General features: G+C 42.2%; 1 protein-coding gene across 3 annotated transcripts in view; it reads right to left on the reverse strand.

Annotated features, from left to right (window-relative positions):
* pik3r3b (phosphoinositide-3-kinase, regulatory subunit 3b (gamma)) overlaps window positions 1-20,702 on the reverse strand; it is a 165,108-nt gene that overhangs the window by 30,582 nt on the left and 113,824 nt on the right. The window contains exon 1 of one of the 3 annotated variants that reach the window (XM_039734463.1): window positions 5,119-5,744. The exons of the other annotated variants lie outside the window; for them this stretch is intronic. Coding sequence (XP_039590397.1) covers window positions 5,119-5,227 — 109 coding nt within the window. The 5' untranslated portion in view covers window positions 5,228-5,744. Of the gene's footprint in view, window positions 1-5,118; window positions 5,745-20,702 lie in introns of those variants that run through there. 3 annotated transcript variants of the gene reach the window in all.

Genomic DNA, 20,702 nt, shown 5'->3' on the forward strand with positions numbered 1-20,702 from the left:
ATCAGATATGCCTTTGTGCCTTAAGTACTGCAAAGTGTCAGTGACAGTAAAGGAACGCTAAACGTTTTGCATGTGACAAGAGTGACAATCTTTAAGTGGGGGCGCAATTAAAAAAAAATAAATAAAAAAAACACAATTATCAATCTGTCCCCCTTTAAAACCTGCATTGTTCGGACCAAAGTTAGGGGGAAACGCAACCAAGTCTGTAGTGTAGGAACCAGTCATGCTAGTGACATCAACTGACATTCGCCGAGCAAATGGAGTCGCTGGTTAACTGACACGCTTTAAAAGGTTTTAACCGTAAAAGTGAATACGAGTTAAGCATAGGAAGCTTAAAAATGACAGCAAGTTTGCATCTAACCAAGTCCATTCTCTCGCACTTGAGAGTCAAAGAAATCTGGAACAAGCCTGGGTAGTAACAGGTGCAAATTAGGATTCAAATTAAAGGGAGCACAGGTCCATCTCACAAGCTCACAAAACTAGATTGTTTTAAGAGAGATAAATTATAATAAATCAATTTAAACGTAAGTGTGAACTTTCAAATAAAATGTGGCAAATAAACTACCCGACAAAAATATTTTTCCCAGAATGCATTGCTGCCACGTCAAGTTTCAGGATTATGTTCACCTGAAAGTCTATCAGCCATATAATGTTTAAATGAACACAGGTGGGTGCACCAGTATAACTCCCATAAATGCTCTGTTGTCTCCCATCCTGGAGCACAGAAAAGTCATTTTACAAGTTAATCACGCAAAAGGAAGCGCATGTGAACATGGGGGAAGGCACCGACACAATTAGGAATCAAATTAGTATCCAAGCACTTGGAGGACCACTAAGGTGCACAATTTTCCTTTACAATTTCCCTTTCATATAACCCATCACAAAGCCCTTGGAACAGGTGAAAAAGTATTTAAAGTTTCATCAGAAGTATCTAGTTTACTTAGTATTACCTACCATCAGTCGTATGCAGTTGAAGCTGATGTGTCCAAAAATACAACTCCCAATTAACTTGACATGCAAATCAAGTTTAATAATCAAAATGTCAAAAATGGAATGAATGGCTATTTACACTTAAACTCTAAATAATGTGATTTTTTTTTTTTTAAAAAAAACAGCAATGGGGCCCTATTTTCCAAAAAAGCTCCCGATCATGGGGTACTTGCCTACAGCCAGCATGTCGCAGAAAAGTCATTTGACATGACTTTTCTCAAGGATTAATCGGAGATATACCCTATAATAAGTGGCACTAAAAGAACTTTCAATTACAAAAATAACCACTTCCCCCTCCAGGGTGGTGGTGGGGTTTTGAATTTGGATATACATCGACAAATGAAAAATCCCTAAGGGTAACCCAGTATTCGCTTTCACTCTCAAATGCCTGGCAAAAATCGTAAAGGTTGCTGAATATTCCATCATAAGATTTCAAATATAGTACTGTAACTTGTGTATAAATGTAGAATACTTGCAAAAAACATACAGTATTCTTTGCATTTATATAGTGCTTTTCTCACTACTCAAAGCGCTCAGCAATTGCAGGTTAAGGACCTTGCTCAAAGGCCCAACAGAGCAGAGTCCCTTTTGGCATTTACGGAAATGGAACCGGCAACCTTCCGATTGCCAGTGCAGATATGAACTGCATATGCTGCATTCTAGAAATACTTTTTCCTATCATATTTGCCAACAGAGTACTACAAGCTTGACCCCAAAAAAAAAAAAAAAAAAAAAAGTGACTTGTGCTTTATTTTGCTCAATTGATACTGCTATGTGGCTACTTTCTCAAACTTATTAAAAAAAAAAAAAATGATAAACTGAAGCCAGAATATGCGACAGGATTTGGTATCACACCAACGCAATAGCACAAAGCTGCAGCATTACAAAGCAAATAAATAATACAACAAGAGCCGCGTACCGAGGCTTTTCAACGTCTGACAAGACATATTATGCAACACTACAACTTCTCCTTATTGTGACTTGTTATGTATTGCTTCAAGTGCATCTTATGTCGGTGACCATTGGCTTCTATTAAAAGCGATTTATAAAACAGCTTCATTTGCAAACCTCCGAGTCCATGATGGCTACTCGGCATAGATATTACAAGATCAGATTCTTGATCAAAGGATCACACTCATTTTAAATTATGGGGCATAAGCAAGAAAGCCCGAATGACCGTTTTCACTAAATCCTCCGTAAACCGCAGGACGCTACAAACATGAACATTAAGCAAAGGACTGCCTTGACCTGCCTCGGAGCGGATGCGTCACCACATACGACGAACAGGTTTTCAGACATCGTTCTATCCAAGTGAAACCGTTTGGTCACCCAAAAGGTACTGTTTAAAGACAGAATGGAACAGAAAATGAATTCAGAAATATGCACATCTACTGGGTAGTTTATACCAATAAAGTTTGAATGGCATGTTTTTGGTTTGTTGCATTTATTCGTTAATACTTCAGTTATTCAAAAGCAAGCTATGCTGATAAAAAAAAAGTGCACTTGTTAAAAATAAACCAAATTAAATTATGAAATTTGCCATCCAAAATGGGACCACCCTCAGCTTGAGGTCGTCAACATGGCTTCTCAAATCGGTTGGTCTTTGCAATCTAAAATGTCGGGAGATGCCATTCAGCTGTGTCTAGACTTGAAAATTGCGTGAAGAGCAGCCATCAGCAATCTCAGTTGCCTGCCAAGTCAACAGTCATGGTCACATTCTACTCACCTACAACACATCCACCTTGGAAAACTGCAGACACTAAGAGGTAGGGTAGGGACTGGAATCAGACACACCACCACACTCCAATCCAGTTTGTGCGAGAATAATTTCAGTTTCATGCAGTATCTGCAAAATGGTAGGTTGATCAAGTGCCTTGGGATGGAGCTTGCTGGGAAGCCATATTAAAAAAGTGCAATTCTAGGCATAAGCAAAGTGAACTTAACGATGGATACAAACAGAGGATATCAAAATGTGCACTGTGCCTTACTCTACCAAAATGACTGCTAGTTTACAGAGCTACTACGTTTCTTTGTTAAGTGCGTTGCAAAATGTGCTTGTTATGCTAAGAAAGGCACCATACAAAACAAAGATTAATTTCACTTCTGTACACTCATTACTTCTTCCTGCGACAAATGTGAGCTACTTGGCTGTTTTAAAATACTAGAAAGAACAAAACTAAAATAAGGGACATTAAATGATGAATCAGTTATCCATTTGGAAATTTCAGGACATAACTAAAAATTCATGCAGATGGGAGCATGGAAGACCGCTCATTTGATGTAGCAGCCAGTATGGTTTGGATCAAACCTGAATGGGGGAAAAACAAAAAAAAAAAACACCAAGTTAAAAAAAAACGCAAAATTAATGATTGCCACATTCCTTTTTCAAGTAAGGATATATTTAATTATTTACAAATATATTTTCAAAACTACTCAAATCTGACAACATGTCTTTGGCGGCCTACCTGCATTTGTAAACCACCTATGACAGGGAGCCTTTCATTTGGGAAGGGGAACAAAGGTGGGGGTGAGGAGGACAAGAATGGCAACAGCTTCAGCAGAAACACAAAGCGAAAAATTAAGTCACAAAAACCCGATTAGCGAACACCACAAAAGACAAGTCGGCAAATCATATCAGATGTTCAAAATGTCCATACCAATTCCTCAAATGCATACCGCCCCACACAGTGATTCCTTAAAATTTAGTGGCAGTCAAATAAAAGCAATGCTGCATTTTAATGTGCGATGCTCCCCCCATCTGTCTCATATTCTAGAGCATTCCCATATTTAAAATTTCTCACAGGACTAGTCTAGACAAGGATCCTGGGTCTAATTTCGAGAACTACTTTTCTTTTAATTACAGATCATGATTGCATCCCTTAAGAGTGTGCGAAAAAAAATGTGTGTGTGTGTGTGTATATATATATATATATATATATATACATACACACACACTAAGATAACAAAGAACAAAATTAAAGTATGAATTTTAGGCAAGAACAAAAAGCTACTCTAGATTTTTATCTTTATTGACATCATTGATTACAAAAGGTTGTGACATCAAAGGCACACAATCAGCAGCTTTATTGCTTGCTTTGTTTTATACACAGTGACAGAAACTATTAGTGTGTGTGTATTATATATATATATATATATATATATATATATATATATATACACACACACACACATAGGTTTATTAAAATTAAAACGACATCCAGCAAGTTCAGCAAGCCATTATAAACCATTTTGTACAGGCTTCTGTTCCCATGGTGATAAACAGCCAAAGTCGCCTGACCCCACTGAAATAAATGCACACTAATAAAGAGCGTCTATATGCATTCGTGTACATATGTACATATACATACAAATACAGTATAAAAAACTTCCACGCCACTACAAAGAGGCTTGAATTCATACATGTGTGGATGTTTAAGGAGTAATTATAAAACATTATAAAGACAGACACCCACCCCCAAACAAAGTGCAACTTGAACCTCTGATTGTATCCAACCATCTTTTAAAAGTAATTTATTCACAGTGAGCAAGAGAAGTATGTTGAATGGGTGGAAGATGCGGAGTTTCTTATCAAGTCGTTTGTCTTCTCTGGAATGTGGATGGCTGCCACAATTGATCAGAGGGAATTCGCAACATTTGGATGATACCCTTGGTCAGCTTATTCCATATATACACATTTTTATTTTGCATACCAGGGGACAGACGCATGCATGTGCGTTAACACGCAAGGCCGATCACACCAGTAAACTCATACAGCACTTTTACGCAATCCTTAAGTAGCAACTTGCGAATGCAAACGTGTAGAGCATCACGAATTATGGAGCGCTCACCGCACAAAGACACATAGGCAAGTATTCAAGGTGCGAACCAAAGCCCGTGGGACAGCTCAGTAACAGTCGCTCCTTCACCCGGATTCCCGAGTCTGCCCTGTTCGGGCGACTCGACGCAGCTTTACGGGGGTTGGGGTAAAAGTCAGAAGAAATGAATACATTATATATTTAAAAAAATCGCCCCAGTCCTCCTCTCCCGCACACACTTCTTACAGCACTGTTTAAAATAAAACCACAACAAAAGTGAAAAAAAAGAAAGAAAAAGCAACTGCTCCCGTACCTGGCGGCTGGTCCATTTCGATGTAAAAAATAAGCTCGGTGGAGTAGGGCATCGTTACTTCTCTCCAGTCATTGTCCTCTTTCTGCATATTCCAAACGGTATTATACATGGTCCTGGCCCCCCCACCCCACCAACAGCAGCGAAGCAAAGTGTGGGGGGAAAACGAGCAAGTGCGTGGTGGGGGGAAAAAACGGCGAACTAGAGCCTCAGAGCCGCATACGAGCGACTCGGAAGTTTAACAGTCTGGAAGCTCCGACTGGCCGCTTCTGAATAAATAAGCATTAGTAACAAGGAAGCGCTCAAGCGCTCGACGGAACGAGTCCGCTTTTCGTGCGCATCCTGAAGATGACTTTGATTAAAACAATAAATTAAAAACAAAAAAACTAGCCAGGAAGTAAGTAGACGGCGGAAGCTTAAAAGGAAGGGTAGACGCCAGCTCTACACTTGCCTTCTCTCTAGCGGCGCGCGCGCTGCAGCCGTCATTTTAAGAGCGCATGTAAGCGGGCAGGCAACCTTTCACATCATCTCGGGCTAGACCATTTTCCGAAGAGCTAGAGGGGGTGTTGCTGGGAAGAAAGTGGGCAACGGTATGAGTGGCCTCTGCCCTTGGTCTACTGGACATAATTTCAGGGATAAACCTCAACGGGCTTTACACCTCACGCGCTCTACCTCTCTGATAACCCCGCCTTCCGTGGCCCAGTTACCCTGCAGGCAAGTCGATTTGCTTAGCAAAACGAAACCAGTGGTACAGTCCAATGTTTGGGATTCGGCCAAGGTTAGGTGCCAGGCGTCAATGCGCATGCGCCTAATTAAGCGAGCCAATGAACGCCAAGCAACACTTGAGATCTGTTGCCAAAGTCGGAGTTTGCGTCTTTTGTCTTCTCGTTTTTTTGTCAGGGGAGAGGTGTAGAAGAGCCAATCGACAAGCTGGAAAATCAGCAGGCGCCGCACGATTGGACGAATTAGTTACTATGAGGGACAAAGGGAAAAAGAGTCTTTTGAGAAGAAAAGGGCACGGAGTGACAGCAGACGTCTTCCCTTTTATCTGCTTTAAATAAAGGCGACAGGTCTTGTCATCCGAATTTGAAGGTGCCACTGTTGCTCAGGACACGCCTGTAAAGCCACCGGGACAGATCTGTGGTCATTTGGTCTTATGACTTGGATTCCAAAGAGAACCCTCCCCAATCCCCGGAAATCGGTTTTATTCAGATCCATCACCCCCACTCCATATACCGGACATGGCTCGCCTACCCTGTGCACTTACTGGGCTCTAGCGGCCCTTGACCGACTTGTAGCTGAGACAGATGAACGTTTTTGAGCAACACGGGGAGGGGGATCCGGGCACCCACATAGTGACGTAAATATTAGCCGTGCACACTGGGACAGATGGCCTCAACATAAAGGAGAAACTGCGAGTAATGTCATTTAGACGAGCGGGCAACAAGTTTATCAAATTCAGCATGCAGATGGGCATTATGGACACCCCAAAACCAGCGTGGACGTTTCTTTATTGGGTGCCGATGTGCAGTGGAAATTGACCCGGTGTGGAAAACAGTGGGGCGACCCAACTGTAAAGTCTTCATTCCTGTTTGACAGCTGGACAGATCTGACAGCAAGCAGCATGTTGTGTAGTACTATGCCATTTTATGTGTGGTACTAAGCCATTTTTTTCCTTTTCTGCTTCATTATTCAAACCCCAAGAGAGCACAGCTATTTTCATAATCTCTTAATTAGGAAACAATTGTAAAACATCATTTGCATTTTTCACAAGCATCTTGGTTTTCAAGGATATCTGATTACTGTATTTGTAATGTGAGTGCTGTGCTGGATGGAATATTTCCTGGCTGGGATGCCATAACGCAACGACAACATGGTCTGAGATAGGACTGAAGCAATTGGATAATGTAGGGAGGTTGGTACAGTCAGGGCAGTTCCACCCCCGAGTCTAATAGAGGGCAGCGCTCCACTGGCGTGGACCCAGTAGGGACGCCCGCAGGGATATATGGAAGTTGTAGTCATGAGTGACATTCCTGTTGGGGTCTTTGGGTGCTGCCACAGAGTGCTGCAGGAAGAGGGACACCCTATTTAAGGAGGCTCCCATCTGACCTGGAAGTGTTTCCATCAGGCTATGCCCTGGTACCGGAAGTACTCCTGGGTATGACATAAAAGCGATTCATCCAGCCTCCTCTGGGGAGTCAGAGTCGGGAGGGATGAAGACAAAGCTCACCTGGACAGGAGAGGAGAAGAGAAGAGAGGTATCGTGCTTAGTGTACCTCATTGTGAGGGAATTAGTTGAGAAATTAAACATTTATTTGAACCTGAGACAATGTCTGTGTGGGGGTGTCTGAGATTGGGAAGGCTGCAGTGCCCCCTACTGGTCACAGTAATGATTGGGAAATGGGTTCAATCACTAATTTTCATTTTCATTTATAATAAACTAACATGTACATTACACTTCACAGAGTCAGTACATTTCCTGATGTACAACTGTTTGATTTTTTAAAAATAACAGTTGATTACTTAAACATTGTTGTCGTTATACAATAAACAATTTATTGTACTAGCGTTTTTTTTTTTAAAGGGCTGATTGTGTACATTGTATTCTTAAACACATAATAATAATAATAATTTATATTATTATTTGGATGATGTTTTTACCCAAGGCAACTTACAACATTTCTTTTTGTTTCTGCAGTTGGAGCACAGGCAGGTGAAGTGTCCTGCTCAGGGTCACACAGCAGTCAGTAGTGGGATTGGAGCCTACAGCTTTTATGGTCCAAAACTGTCATTCACTACACCACAAATTTAAAATTTTAACCGAGTTTTCTCCTATCTTCATGCTGTAAAGTGGCTTCCACAGCAAACGCTTTATGGAGTATACAAGAGTACAATATGAAGCATCATTTGTGAGAATTAGTGATTCACAGTGGGTTATGAAAGTCTTCAGACCCCCTCACATTCTGCACACTTTATTGTATTGCAGGTTTAATTGTTTGGAGAAATTTGCCATTTTTGCCTCTCAATCTCCACTCAATCACCCATAAAGTCATAACAACTAAGACAGTGGTTCTCAACCTGTGGGGCGGGCCCCCCTAGGGGGGCGCGAACTAACAAAAAGGGGAGCGCGAAGATGTGAAAAAAGAAAACAAGAATCAAAAATGTGAAAAAAAATCTGTTGAAACTAAAACAAATTAACTTAAACTACATTCTGATACTAGAACAATAAATAAAGAGTTAGATAAATGTCGATAAAAGTTAAGTAGGTATTATAAAATATGCATCTACATTTCAAAAAAAATGTTAGAGGGGGCGCGATTAAAACTTATGAAAACTCGGGTCGCAAATACGTAAAGGTTGAGAAACGCTGAAATAAGATAAATCGGCTTTATAAATGGCAGGAAAATGTATCTGAATTATACAAATAAAATTAAAAGTAATCCCCCCCCCCAAAAAAAAGAGGCAAAATGAAGCAAAAATACGAAATTCAAGAAATGAAGCAAAGTGTCCAACAAAAGCAGAAGAATCGGAAGAATACAACACGTACAAATACTGAAGGAACTCTCAATGACAGGAATCTGCCAGACAATAAAGGAGGGGGCGGTCCTTCAGAGATGACATCACAGTAGCCCCGCCCCTATACAAGGACCAGACTGAGAAACTACTGAGCCCCCTTCACTTTCTGCACACTTTATTGAGTTGCAGATTTCAATTCATTCTACACTCAAATCACCCAGGATTTCACAAAGGTTTGCAGATTTAGTAATTAAAAATGAAACCTGGGCGGCATGGTGGCGCAGTGGGTAGCACTGCTGCCTTGCAGTAAAGAGGCCTGGGTTCACTTCCCAGGTCTTCCCTGTGTGGAGTTTGCATGTTGCGTCTGCGTGGGTTTCCTCCCACAGTCCAAAGACATGCAGGTTAGGTGATTTGGCGATCTTAAATTGTCCCTAGTAAGTGCTTGGTGTGTGTGCGTGACCTGCGGAGGGCTGGCGCCCTGTCCAGGGTTTGTTTCCTGCCTTATGCCTAGTGTTGGCTGGGATTGGCTCCAGCAGACGCCCTGTAGTTAGGACATAGCGGGTTGGATAATGGATGGATAGATATTATACAGTACTATCCGTGCCCCGAAGCTCCGCCCACATAGTAGTGAAACAGGACAGTGAGGATGGCCCCGCCCAGCTCTTACTCCTGACGTCACTCTTCCTCCTCCCCTCAGCCCGCATCGTCTGTCTTGGTGTGCGCGAATATATCACTCCTGCAAGCGAACTGTGATTCTTAGTGCAAGGAGAGAAGTCGCAAAATCAACCGGAATGTTCAAGCAAATTATAGAGAAAAAAAACCGACCTAAATCTGTTAAGTAGGTCTTTCATGAAAAGCGGACAGGCGGACGCTGGATTTTGCAAATATAATGATTTAAGTTATATCCATCTGTCACCTTACACTCCAAATTGTAACCTTAGATCTTCAAATGAGTGTCTGCTCATAATTCCAATTGAATTGCCAGAAGTCCACATGATCATCATCATCATCAAATTCTTCCATGTGAAGCCTGAAACCCTGAGGACTGATTGAGATCATTGCTGTTAGGTTGAATGCCCAGTAGGGGGGCTGGCCGGGTGGTCTTGTGGCCTCGGAACCCCTGCAGATTTTTTTTTCTCCAGTCCATTTAGAGTTTTTGTTAAACGATTTTATTTAACTTGACTCCTCTGTCTGTTTGTTTGTCTGGGTCAAATCTTTCAACTGATTTAAACCCACTTTTGGTGAAGCGAATTTCTTCATATTTTACATACGTGTTTAGTATTGACTTTTTGGCGCTCTGCCCGAGGTTTGTTTGCATTGGCGATCCTAAATTGGCCCTAGTGTGTGCTTGGTGTGTGTGTGTGTGCCCTGCCCGGGGTTTGTTTCCTGCCTTGCGCCCTGTGTTGGCTAGGATTGGCTCCAGCAGACCCACGTGACCCTGTAGTTAGGATATAGTGGGTTGGATAATGGACGGATGGATGACAATACGATTCTAATTAACGCACACACAATAATGACGGAGAGAGAACAGAGTGCGATATCGGTGCATACAAGTGACAGACGCATCGGATTGTCTCCATTTGCCTCTTCCAGCGAGTGGAGTCGACAAATACGCGTGCCGACTTTACTTGTTTATTCTTGAGAAGGAGTAGCCGTGATGATCACGGTGAGAAAGTGTTCTTGTAAGCTTAACGTTCTGTCGTCGATATTTTTTTTCCGCAACTACCGAGCTTAATCCCATAAGAGCCTGAACAGAAAAACAGAGACCAAAATATAATTCTTTTTAGTATTCAAATAATTCTGCAAAGAAGACATATTATGCAATACTTTTAAATAAACTTCCCGTTCATGAAAAATGATTAAAGAAAAATTATTCGCAAAATATTTAAAAACTAAAAAATAAAATAAATTATTTTTTTTTACTTTAGTTATAAATGAACTATCCATCCATCATCCAACCGGCTATATCCTAATTAAAGGGTCACGGGGGTCTGCTGGAGCCAATCCCAGCCAACACAAGGCGCCACCCCACCGCAGGGCACGCACACACCAGGGACAGTTTAGGATCGCCAATGCACCTTTGGACTGTGGGAGGAAACCGCAGACACGGAGAGAACATGCAAACTCCATACAGGGAGAACCTTGGAAGCGAACCCGCGTCTCCTAGCTGCGAGGCAGCACCACTACCCACTGCGCCACCATGCCGCCCTTCATATAGATATTATAGATGAATATACAACACCTGTATATTCGGTACATGTATGACTTTTAATGAGTTGGGTTTAAGACCAGTGCATGGTTAAAAAAGGAATAAAAAAGCCTTTCCTTAGTAAGGAGTAAAGACGCACTTTGAGTCTCCTAACTGCGAGGCAGCAGCGCTACCCACTGCGCCACCGTGCCGCCTAAATTAACTAAAAAGCAAAAAATATTTTTTTCTTTAACCACAATTTTCGTGGTTATATGTGACTAAATAAAATCGCGTGGCGCACATAAATTAATTCATTCAATCAATTAATAGAATATCTACTTTCATCTTTGAATATAAAAAAGAAACAACAATGTAATCCTCTACCATGCTAAACAAGTTTCAAAAATTGTTTGAATCAGTTAATTTATGTGCGCCCCACGATTTTATTTAGTCACATATAATCACGAAAATTGTGGTTAAAGAAATTTTATTTTTTGATTTTAGAGCATTTATAACTAAAGTAAATAAAATCGTTTTACTTAAAAAAAGTATATACTGTATGTATATATATATATATATATATATATATATATATATATATATATATATATATATATATATATATATTTCTGTCCTCCCAGAATCAGACCTTACTTTATTCTTTGTTATTTAGTATTGCCTAATCTTATTTTTACATTTTTCTTTCTTCATCTTGTAAAGCACTTTGAGCGCCATCATTTGTATGAAAACGTCCCGTAGAAATAAAAGCTGTTGTCCATTTTCCATGGCACCGTTCTTAGACTGCACGTCCATAGCAGGTCACCATTTTAGTTCTCACTTTTCGCATATAGTTTTGTGAAATGAGAATTAAAATGACTTTTAAAAGTTTTTGTCGGGAATGGAAAGCAAGGAACACGGCACCCTAATGGCTGTTTCTGCGGCTGAAACCTTCCTCGGCCACCCTGCTGCATGCTTCAGTGCAACGCCACATGTTCTCATCTGCCCCGCTTTGTATCGCTCATTTTCGGTTCCGAGGTGACATCAGCTGCGCTCACTTTTTTCGACTCCGTAGGCGAGAAGGGTCCAGCTGCAGTCCACATGCAGGGTTGCGCTGAACAGCCAATAGAATTGCTCGTTTTTTGTCACACAGCCTGGTTGCACGACGGCGTCTCGGACAGTCGCACTATATGACACGCCCCCTTCTAAGACACGCCTACTCTAAAGTCGTCATTAGTCACGCGTCGGGGAAGCCTCCTCACAAACCTGACTTGCGCGGTCGGTTAGGATGTTTCATGAGAATGACGTGATTGGCACAACGTGGGGTGAAAGACACAAATGACTGGGCGCGTCGTGTAACCTGGAAAGTTGGCTGAACATCACCCGACAAGTGCAATTTGATTGGCTCCTCAGCAGGTCTGCAGTCTGACTCAGTTATGGAAAGCTGACCCAAGTCTGGATTCTTCTTGAAATGAGTCGCTGGCCATTCTCAGAGACCACCAGTCACTACAGTCAGGATTGTGTTGTTTGATTTTTTTTTCCAGCACCTTTACCGCCATCATCGACTGGTGGAATAAAACCATGCCTGTTAATGTCCCCAGTATCTTCTAGATCACAGACAACCTGACCAACAATCAGAAATTTGTGAGGCCTAGTGACTGGGCGTCAGACATAGTGGTGTGTAACATGGTGGTGTGTCTTCCTCCCAGTTCACTATTTACACATTGGACTACCAGTATAATACCAGTACTCACCATCTACGGAAGTTCTGAGATTTCTCCCCCATCATAGGGTGCATTATAATAGGCGAGTCGGAATACTGGAGCCTTATGGAGATCTTTGTCTTGTGGTGCTGGGACAACAATCTGCAGCTCAACATGAGCGAGACAAAAGAGCCGGTGGCAGAAGTCTGATGTGCCAAAAGACCAAAAACCATTCAGGGTGTGGAAATAGTGCAGAGCTACAAGTGCCTGGGGGTCCACACAAACAACTAACTGGACTGGTCTGACAACACAGGAACACAGGTGGGCTGGACAAGAAGGGTCAGCAGACCACTGGAGAAGTTCTACCAGTCCCTAGTAGCCAGGGTGCTATTCTACATGGAGGCACCCTGAGCTCAAAAGATGCACAATGCCTGAACAAACTTATCAGGAAAGCCCGCTCTATGATTGGGCGAACCCACCCTGGACACACTGGAAGCAATTGTGGAAAAAAGGATGGCACCAAAACTCGATGCCATTATGAAAAATGCTCTGCATCTTCTGCAGGAGGCACTCCCTTGGAGGACGTTTAGTCACAGACTCATTCCACCACAGCATCCTGAGAAGGGGCTCTGGGGGTCTTTTCTGCCCACTGCTATCCGGCCATTCAGTGCTTCCTCTTGATATCCCTAACGAAATACTGGTACTCTAAGTTTATTTTGCTATTTTTTGTACAACATGCCTTTATTTATTTAGTGTATTATTTGTCCCGTGAGAGGTCTACACTGTGTTTTTTTTTATGTCTCTGCTGCTAAAATTGCATCTCAATTTGCTCCAGGGATTATTAAAGTTTGTCTTATCTAATCTAATCACATTATCCATTCATTTTCCAACCCACTTATTCCGCACAGACTCACAAGGAGCCGCGGCCCATCCTGGCACCCTTTGAGCACAAGGCAGAAGATGTCCCTGAATTGGATGCCAGTTTATTGCGGGACACACCCCCCATAACTGGGTTGCCTTGGCCCCCTCCACATAGGTTGGCCCCACTGGGCCCCCAGAATGCAGATTTGGTTTCACACCCCATGTTTATTAAAGGATTAAAGGACTAATGGAGCGTCTGACATCCTGGGTGTCTCCTCATCGCAGCGGACCCCTTTCATTTGGGTCCTGTGCTCACTGTCACTCATTCCAATTTACAGCCTGGTACATGTTGTTTTCTCCAAAACTTGGATTAATATAGCGCCCGATGCTAGGACCTGTATGTGGCGGAGTGGCGAGCGGGTGGGATACTGGACCCCCGGTTATCATTTATCATTCAATGATTGGACATACTGAATAGGGCAGCATGGGGCGGCACGGTGATAGTGGAGTTTGCATGTTCTCCCCTTCTCTGCTTGGGTTCCCTCCAGGTGCTCTGGTTTCCTCCCACGGTCCAGAGACATGCAGGTTAGGTGGGCTGGCGGTGCTAAATCAGCCCCCTATGTGTGTGTGTGTGTGTGTGTGTGTGTGTGTGCTTACCCTGTGATGGGCTGGCATCCCATCCAGGTGTTGTTCCTGCCTTGTGTTCTGTGCTCGCCGGGATCGGCTCCAGCTTCCCCTTGACTCTGCACTGAAAAAGTGGGTTTAGAAGATCGAGGGACTCAATGATTGCCCAGGTTGCTGCCTGCTAAATGCAAACCACTATAGCATCTGACACAAAGACCAGCAGGCACCATAACAACCAGTGTGTTATATGCTGGGCATTCTGTTTGCCATTTATCATTTATTATTTTGACCACCCAGTTAACAATCTGCTAAATGCTATGCTTTTCAGCATGGGAAAGGCGCTATATAAATAAAATGCATTATTATTATTATTGTAGGAATAGTACAGTGCCTCACAATAAGACCAGTACACTTTTTTTGTTCACCACATATCTTTCTTTGGGCATTTTGATTGAATTATGTTCTCTGTGGGAAATGCTGTTTTTCTTTTAATACTTGTGGGCACAATGCCCCGGGGTTTGTTCCTGCCTTGCCCCCTGTGTTGGCTGGGATTGGCTCCAGAAGACCCCAGTGACCCTGTGTTAGGATATATGACTGACTTGTGGGATTAATATTAGCGCCTGATACTAAGACCACTAGACAGTGCAGCGACCAGCAGGTGGGATACTGGATCTTCACTTATTGTTCATGGGACATTCTTTGAAGATTTCCCAGCTTACTGTCTGCCAAGTGCTGACTTTTTCAGTACTTTGAATTATATAGCGCTCGACACTGCCAGCACTACACGCTGTAGAGGCCAGACCATAGGATGTGAGCCTTTCCGTTTGCCACCGCATTAAGGGGGGTGTCTTGCAGACGTGGTCTCGTAGTGTAATGCGGGGAAATGACCCTCTCGCTGACACAATTTCCATTCCCTTTACAATGGTGGAGAAACGTCTGGAAAAATCTCTGACATCACTTCCCTTTACCATTGTCACTAAGCCCCGCCCCTCCACTTCCTCTGCCACTTAAATGCCCGTCTGACAGGAAGTAGCCATTCAGTGTGGGCTGAGCTTCAGACGAGGATGTGCTCACTCTTTCAGATGCTACTACTGTCTGATGATACTACTGTGCTGTCTGACGGGATGTTTCTTTTTCCTGCCTAAACCAGGAGTTTAAATGGGGGGTCTTCCGGACCCTCAGCTCTTCTTTTATTTCCTTTTGATTCATTTACTCTGGCCATTTTGATTTTCCTGCTTGCTTTCCCAATTTAATTCCCTTTCCTGCTACACCATCATCTTCAGTACTTTGATTAATACAGCGCTTGACACTACACTACACTTCCTACACTACTAATACTACACCCTGGACCTCCTATTTGTCATTTATCACTCACTGGGCATTCTGATGCCCCTGTTTGTATGTTCAGTTTATTACCTGCTTAATGCTGTCTTCTTTGGCACTTTGATTTATAAGTTGCCTGGCACTATGAACAGCACCCATTGCAGAGCCGAGAGTGTGAGGCGATGGACCTTCTGTTTACCATTTACCTCTAACTGGACATTTTGATCACCCTGTTCACTTGTCCAGTTTACTATCTGCTAAAACTTTGATTAATATAGCGCCTTACACGAAGGCCACTACACTTTGTATTTTAGGGGAGGGGGGCTCTTTGTTGGCACAGGACCTCCTGTTTGTCATTTTTGGCTCTCTGTGTATTTTGATGCTCCTGTTTGTTTTCCCAGTTTATTGTCTGCTAAATCCTGTCTCATTCAGAACTTTAATTTATATAGCGCCTGACACTATAACCAGTGTGAACTGTAGAGGGCATAGTGTGGAACGTTGGACCATCAGTTTGCCATTTATCATTAACTGGCCATTTTAATCATCACACTTGCCTGCTGAACTGATTAATATAGAGCCTTACACTAGAACCACTTCACCCCATGTAGAGCTGCTAGACCACCTGATTGTCATTGATCACTCACTGGGCATTTTGATGCCCCTGTTTGGCTGCCCAGCTTATTGTCTGATAAATGCTGCCTTCTTTGGCACTTTGATTTATAAATCACCTGGCACTACGAACAGCACCCATTGCAGAGCCCAGAGTGTGAGGCGTTGGACCTTCTGTTTACCGTTTACCACTAACTGGACATTTTGATCATCCTGTTTACTTGTCCAGTTTACTATCTGCTAAAACTTTGATTAATATAGCGCCTTACATGAAGGCCACTACACTTTGTATTTTAGGGGAGGGGGGCTCTTTGTTTGACCTGTTTGTCATTTTTGGCTCTCTGTGTATTTTGATGCTCCTGTTTGTTTTCCCAGTTTATTGTCTGCTAAATCCTGTCTCATTCAGAACTTTAATTTATATAGCGCCTGACACTATAACCAGTGTGAACTGTAGAGGGCATAGTGTAGAACATTGGACCATCAGTTTGCCATTTATCACTAACTGGCCATTTTAATCATCACACTTGCCTGCTAAACTGATTAATATAGAGCCTTACACTAAAGCCACTTCACCCTGTGTAGAGTTGCTGGGCCTCCTGCTTGTCATTCATCACTCACTGGGCATTTTGATGCCCCTGTTTGCCTGCCCAGCTTATTGTCTGATAAATGCTGTCTTGTTTAGTACTTTGATTAATATAGCGCCTGACACTATGACCAGCGCACATTGCAGAGGGCAGATTGTGGAGTGTTCTTTACATTTTGATTATCCTGTTTACTGTCAATGCTATGATCTACTGTATATAGCGCTTGATTTTCGTCCTTTGTGTCATGCATTGCTTGTTGGCCTTTAGTTTCATGGTCCTGGTGCCAATGCCAACCCTTAACAGAAAACTGCTTAGTCACGTTTGCTTTGTCAGGTTCGCGGACATTTGTGTTTTTATTTTTATTTTTTAATAAAATGTAAACCAATAGCGGTGTCATAAACGGACAACTACATTTTCAAATTATTTTGGTTAAATCAGGCCACAATCTTTGCGAAGATTAAAGGATTAAAAAGAAAAAGCCCAAATTTCCCAAAGTGCAGTTGGCATCGGCGCGGCGACGCGCGCTCTTTGTGTTCAAAGGCAGATTTCCCCCATGCCAGCCGGGCTCTATTTGTGTGTATGCCCAAGGGGCAGGCATGAGTAAGCGATCCGGATCCAAGTCTGCCTGGCTACAAGACCTGAGCAGCCGAAGCCCGATGCGCGACTAACTTTTAAAGGCACAAGGCGACAGGCAGCGGGAGCGGAGCGGCATCACGGCGCTGCTGATGGCAGGTTACTCCACTGAGTGCCACCTGCGAGGAGAGCGTCTTCCTTTATGACTCACTGGGAAATGTGTGTGTGTGTGTTTAGTTATCTTTATTTTTAATCGTGGAGGAAATACGCAACGCCTCGGTATAGTTCATCTTGCAGCACAACGGGGGTTAGGGGCGGGGCGTATTATAGAGGGTGGGCTGACACCGTTTTCATCCATCGATTTAACGAAGAATTTATTTTATTTTATTGTCACGTGTAGAGGACGGTCGCGATTGTGGACGTGACCCCTGCTGGTCAGTCGTGTTCTGCACCGGCTTTCTGGCCAGGGATTTGTCCTGCCTGGCACCTGTGGCTGCAGCTCTCCCCATCGCGATATCAGATCGGGTGAATTTACGAGTGCTATAATAGTCCTTATTTCACATATACAGTCCGAATGTCAGTCCGTATTCTTTATAGCGCCTTTTGATACACTACTTTAAGCAAGAATTAAAAAAAAACAAAAACACGATTTTTACCATTCCTGTTCATTAACTCACCTGCTCGTACAAGAATTAAAGATCAGGAGCAGCTCATCGGGTGGGAATTTGGGAAGTCAAAAGTAAAAGGGCTGGCAAGTGTCGTGGCGGTGGGGACAGCGACAAAAATATCACAGAGCAGAAACCCTTACACTCCACAATGAAGAATTGGGGGCGCATATTAATATAAAAATAACGTGTCTCTTGCACTTTAACGACACGCACACTTACGCACTCGGACACCACCATACGCAAGAACCAACATAATGAGAAGAGTAATGCATTTTATTTATAAAGCGCCTTTATATGCTCAAAGCGCTTCACAAATATCTAAAGGAATGCAGCAGGGATAAAAGCAAGAAAAACATTAAAAACACAGGATACAAGCTAATATCAAACATTAAACACCAAATAGTAAATAAATAAGTGAAAAGCAAAGTCCCGAATTTGAATAAGAAACAAAAAACAGGAAATAAAGAAGAAGACCACAAACAAACTGATCGTATGTAAGAATGTAAATGCAGATGTTACAATCACCCACGGCGATAAGAAACAATGAAGCCGGATAAACGCTAAAGAGGGATGTGAGGCACGAATAAAAAAAGTAAAGGAGGGTACGAAAACAAGGCTCACCGTAGAAAGGCGCCATAAAATGTAAAGTATGGACAAAAAAAAAAAAAAAATGAAAACGCAATTCAGTTCACCGATCTTTATTTTCTATGGCACCAGTCATAGACTACACTCCCATAGCATGTTACCAGTTCAGTCACCACTGGGGATGAGCGAAACAGCAGAAACAATAACGGAGGTTCAAAATAAGCCCACACACACCATACAGTCAGCAGAGGGGATTAAGGGGGTGGAGTGTGGGAGGAAGGCAGATAGAAATAAATAAAGGCACGTTTACCCAAATGTAAAACAAATCCCCTTAAAAAAATTTGGGTTGGGGGGCTGGTGGGGGTTTTGGTTAAGGGCGTAGATGATAAAAAAACATAACAGAGCTCAAAGCAAAACGGACATCCATCGACCAGAAAAAAATGAATGGGAAATAAAATGACAGAAAGATGTGAATGGCACTATATGACAGATAGATAGATAGATAGATAGATCAAAAGGAATATGGAGAGTGCCAGTTCAACTGTCTCCATAAAAATATGGCATCATTAAAAGCTAAATACATTAAATGAAATTACAAGCTAATTGTAAAGCAACTTAGAGTTTAGAACAATTGATTGATTGATTGATTGATGTGTCTCTTTAAAGCTCTGGTGTTTTCCACCAGCACCTACTTTTCCTCATTAATTCCACTTCACTCCAAAGCAAGCCCACCTCCCACTAACACCCACCCACCAGAAAAAATGAATTGGAAAGAAAATTGAAAAATGACAGAAAGATGTGACGGCACTATATGATAGATAGATAGATAGATAGATAGATAGATAGAAATAAAAGGCAGTATATAATAGATAGATAGATAGATCAAAATGAGTATGCAGAATGTCAGCCCTGCAGTCTCCATAAAAAATATGACATCATTAACAACTAAATACAAAGGAATTTCATCAAATGCAGAAATTATGAGATCAAAGCACCACTGCAAGCAAATTAACAGAAATGGCAAGGGATCAAAAAATCCTGGAATACCCAGGAATAGAGTCGTGCCTCTACTTCCCAAGAAAATGAGGGCAGAATTAAAGAACAGCAGGTGAAAAATTCTAAAGGGACATAAGAAAAGGGGGCTCTAATTCCAACTCTGGCCACTACAAGACAAAAGTTAATTGACCAAATGTTAAAAGAAATAGCTTAAAAAAAATTAATATAAAACAAGGGGTGCTGAGCCCAGATGTGTATTCCCAAGTCGGACCACTGCAGGAAACAAAGAAAGGAAGAATAAGCTCCACCCCCTCTGGTCTATTGCATAAGTGAAGAAAAGATTAACTCCAAAGAAAGACACAGGTTTGAGCCTGAGAAGACACTGAACTGTGAACTGCAAGGCTACAGCTTTTATTATTATTATTATTATTATTATTATTATTATTATTATTAACCCTTTGCAGCTCTGAATGAGCCATCAAGCTTGGCATTTTCTAGAGCAGAATTATGAAAGCAGATGTCCTGTATCTGTAAAACCTCTTAACACTCAGATCACAGGATATCTAAAACTATTGAAAGACGGGCGCTGCACCTATAAAGTGCCAGGCACTGCTGACTACATACTATATGTAAAGACGCCATCATGAAATGCCTTGCCAGGTTAGCTGACAGAGTAGCAGACAGTGCAGTGGAAGGCATCTTCTGTTCTCAAAGCTCTGAAACTCAGAATGCATTTCTATACAATGCTGGATGATGTGACAAAGACCGGTCTCACCCCAGAAGCTGGCCAGGACTCTAGAAAGTGGGGGAAACAGATTTGGGGCCAACTGGCTAACACAGTATACCTGGAAAAAATCAGTTAAACTCATGATAATGATGATGATGATATAGTGGCCATCCATCTATTACTGAACCCAGTTTGAGGATTTAAGGGCTGATGCCAATCCCATTATCATTGGGCGCTGGTATGGTGCCAGTTTATCACAGGACATACCCACAAACACATTGACCCTGAGCCAATGAAGAGCCACCAATTAATCCCAAGAATGACATCTTTGTGGAAAAAAAAATAAAATACATAAAATGCAGCCATCCAGCAAGGGAACAGCACTCAAACACAGGTAGAACATGCAGTCCTCACACAGGCACTTCCCAGGCCAAGATTTTGAACCCGGGGTTCTGGAGCTGTGAGACTGCACAATTCCAACCCTATCTATCAATAAATAAATTAAAATAATATAAAGTATATCCAGTGATGTGTGGGGGGGGGGAGGGCGGGGTCTCTTTGTGATGCTCTAACTCAGACTATTGTATTTATCCAAAATGACTGCTAATTGCAGAAATACACAAGAGAGGGAGG

This window comes from Polypterus senegalus, chromosome 14, assembly GCF_016835505.1.
Source record: "Polypterus senegalus isolate Bchr_013 chromosome 14, ASM1683550v1, whole genome shotgun sequence".
Taxonomy (NCBI): Eukaryota; Metazoa; Chordata; class Cladistia; order Polypteriformes; family Polypteridae; genus Polypterus; species Polypterus senegalus.